The sequence below is a fragment of the Fukomys damarensis genome, unplaced genomic scaffold (genome assembly GCF_012274545.1).
Source record: "Fukomys damarensis isolate Sample0158 unplaced genomic scaffold, DMR_v1.0_HiC HiC_scaffold_6, whole genome shotgun sequence".
NCBI classification, from domain to species: Eukaryota; Metazoa; Chordata; class Mammalia; order Rodentia; family Bathyergidae; genus Fukomys; species Fukomys damarensis.
The window spans coordinates 9,635,691-9,639,414 of record NW_022900918.1 but is presented as its reverse complement, the minus strand read 5'-3'; the positions used below and the strand labels follow the sequence as shown (position 1 = coordinate 9,639,414).

At 39.7% G+C, this 3,724-nt stretch overlaps 1 protein-coding gene across 1 annotated transcript in view; it reads right to left on the bottom strand.

Moving 5' to 3' along the window:
* LOC104861068 overlaps window positions 1–3,346 on the bottom strand; it is a 22,661-nt gene extending 19,315 nt beyond the window's left edge. Inside the window, 1 exon segment of the mRNA XM_010622393.1 lies at window positions 3,113–3,346. Coding sequence (XP_010620695.1) covers window positions 3,113–3,346 — 234 coding nt within the window.
* Between the last annotated feature and the right edge of the window lie 378 nt (window positions 3,347–3,724).

Below are 3,724 nucleotides of genomic sequence, written 5' to 3'. Positions count from 1 at the left end.
CAGACATTCTCATCTTCATAACATCAGAGAAAACAGCTCATCAAATCAACCTCAATGCTTTACCCCAACTGATACAATCAGTAACACATTAAGATCAAGCACAACTTGGACACTGACCACCTGTGGTAGTCACTAGTCTATCACCCTTAAATCATTTGAATTAAATTGAAATCAAGAAGCAGTCCAGAACATGTCTGCAGTGAACAAAATTTCAATATAGTGTATTTACCATTTAATGGCTCAGACAGAGCGAGGATGCAAGACCCCTGATCTCAGTTAGCTGATGGCTGAACCCAGTGATGCTGACTGACCTCGGGCTGCAAGGCCCAGATTTAAGTTCCCCAGCCTTCTGAATGGTTGAACTCCACAACATTCTATTACAGGTTTCCCATGCCCTTTCTTTAAAGATGTTCAAAATTGAGAACTCAGAAAAATACCTGTGATAACCACCTCTGCCTCTGCAGAGTGGGTCCAAAAACTGGCACAGTCAGGAGGACTGAGAGTGCTGGTGGGGGGGTTATGGGGGTTCAGGGGTGCCCGTGTGGCTACCTTCCTGGTGCTTGAGCCCACCTGGGTCGGGGGCAGGTGTGGTTCTCCTTCCCACGGTGGATCAGGGCCCAGACTTCTTCCTGGCGCTTGAGTGATGGTGGCTGGGTCCCCCTGTGACTTTCTTTCCCAGTGGTAGCAGGCTCCTTCTGCCTGCTCATTTACAATCCCGGTGAAGTGTACCACATTTTGGGATGTGGCAGATGCAAAGGACGGAATACTGGTGAAAACTCAGGACTGCTATTAAAGTATCTGCTTAGCCACGACACAGGCCCCACTTGCTCACGTTTCACTGTTCCCGTCTCAGCCAGGATGTACATTCCTGGTACAGGATCACAGGCAGCACAGGTGAGTTGCTACACCAAGGGGCAGGTAAATGTAATCTCCTTTCAGGTTATGGGTAATACAGATAAGTAATGCCTTCCCTACCTAGTGAAAGTCAAATTTCTTTTCTCAAACTTGCCTTGCCTGCAATATTGAATTCTTTTGATTGCATTATTATATTGGTTGGAAACAAGAAGTGATCTTTAACAAGAAAATATTTTATATGAGAAAAGCCTGGAGGGTAGCGCATGTCAGAGTTGTGACTTTGCTTTATGGTGAACGCTTACCTTCTCTCTTCCCCTTGAGTTGGTCTTTTTTCTCATTCTGTCTCTGGCTTTCACTTAACACAATTTGTCAGTTAGAAATGACCTTCTTATCTCTCCACCTACCTTATGACTTAGTGCACGCAGCTGCCTTTTCATAAAAAGGTACTATAAAGAGTATGAACTTGGATTTGGGCTTAATTTCTGGTTCTTTTTGATCATATCTTCTAAAAACTTTAGTTTCTCTATTTGAAAAAGGCATAATAATACCAGTCTTAGTTGTTTATTGTTATGCCTAACTCATAGTTTAAAATAGTCATTAACTATAATCTCACAGCTTCTGTGCTTCCAGAGAAGGCCTTGGTGAGGGGCTCTCCCAAAAGCTGTGATCTGGTGTTAGCTAGGGCTGCGTCTTCTGTGCAGACTCAATTGAGGAAAGATACACTTCCAAAGTGCGTGTGAGTTCGACTCCAAGGTGGGAGAATTCAGGGCCTTTTGACCTGCTGTGGCTCCCTGGAGGATGAAGGTCACCCTCAGGTTTTTACCATGTGGTCTCTTGCTTACTCAAAGCTGGATGGGGGAAAGATGTCCTAGCAAAACAGATATTGCAAGTGTTGTGTATCACAGTCAAGGAGATGACATCTCATCACCTCTGTCATATTCTCCTGACCACAAGAAATTCTCAGATTCTGCCCACCCTCACGGAAAGGAGAATCCCACAAGAATGTGTCAGGAGGTAGAACCAATGGAATCTGTCTGTGATTCTTGACCCACAGATTTAAAAATTATGTATACAGAAACTTCAGCAAGGTTCTTGACTCTTGGAATGTATTCCATACAAGGCTGTTTTGTTATTACTTCCAGCCAGATGTGAGAGGAGTCTTTTAGCAATTTATATTTTTATATCACTTGAATGGTGCGTATCACTATCACCTTGATGGGTTTGTATTATTTGAGTATATATTTTACCTTAAAGCTTAACAAAGGCAGGGATGTATCCTTTTATACCCTGAAGTTCCCAATATCTGGTGTTATGCATTACTCATAAAGTTATCTTATCCTTGGGTTCCTGTTATGCCTTACACAGCTGTATTCCAACTCACCTCCTTGAGGGCAAAAAGAAAGATTAGGCTCTTTTTCTTTTTGTTTTCATATACTCTTGTTTCCTGTTTTCCCCTTAGCTCCCTCTTGGCAAGCTTTGGATACATTAATACAATGCTTGGCCTATAGTAGATGCTCAATAAATAATAGTTAAGCAAATAATTGATAATCATTCAGAAACAATGTACTAAGTGAACAGGCAAACTTTAAGAAGTAATGTTTACCATTAAAATATTAAGGAAAATGCAATCATGGGATGCAAGTTTTTTTTTTTAAATGTGTAATTTTGTCACATTTTTTTTCCAAAAAATATTTTAAAAATCAGTTAGTTGATTAAAAAATAGATGGCACATTAAAATTATAGACCTGAGATTGTAATTCCCTTCTGATCCATGAAATTGTTGAAGCTTCTTCAAAGAGAAATAGATACATTTTCATAGCTGTCTCATTTATTATTGTATTGAATTTGATATTTTGAAAATTTGAGATATCTGCCTTGTTAAAGGGAACAAAGCAGTTATGATATTGAAAGTATTTAGTTATGTTAAATTTAAACAATTTAGGTTTTGGATTTATTAAACATCACTGAATTATTTTGTCAGACTCGATTAAAGTGAAAAGTAGAATCTTTATGAATTGTTTTTTCAGGAAGGTGGATATTTGACATTTTTATTGCAGAAAAAAAATTGAGTTAGTGTGTTTTTTTTCTTTGAATTGAATGTGAATTTTGATTTTTATTATGATTGTGAAATAAAAGAATAGCTTTGCTGCTACATTGAAATTTTTTAGGGAAACATTTTTGTCATAGTCTATTTGGGAAGCTGAATCAAAATACCTGAGGACAAGTAATTTACAAACAACAGAAACATATGGCTCACGGTTCTGGAGGCTGGGTCATGGCCCTGGAAGGTTGCATATCTGGAAGGCACAGCTCTGCTTGGTAGACGGCCCTTGTGCTGTGTCTTCACATTGTGCAAAGTGCAAACAGCTCTGTCACATTTTAAAAATTTGGTCAGATTAGGATAGCCGACATATCTCTTACCAAAGCAGCATGGTAAGGAGGAGGGATTCTTATTCTCCCGAAGTCTTTCCTGGTTGATAGTTATCTTCATTGTGAGCAATCTTCAGCACCACTAATGGCCAGCTCTGGACTTGGTGTGCAGTATGTGCTCAAAAAATGCCAACTAAATTGGTGTAAAAATAAAATTGGCTCTGGGATCTAGATTCTCCCAACACATAGACTTTTAAATGCAGAGATCACAAATTACTAACTATGCCTACAGGTTCAGGGAAAGCGTTCAGATAGCATGTTTGTTTCTGAACTGCTTGTTTGTAATGTGCATGGTTGGAGGGCAATGTTTATACTTTCACTGGTTTGGGGGATCTACCAAAGAGGGATGCAGCAAGAAACCCCATGTGTCTGTGCACCGTTGGTGATCCCTGAAGTTTGAGTTATTCTCTCATGGCTTTGCCGATCAATTCTTCCTCCA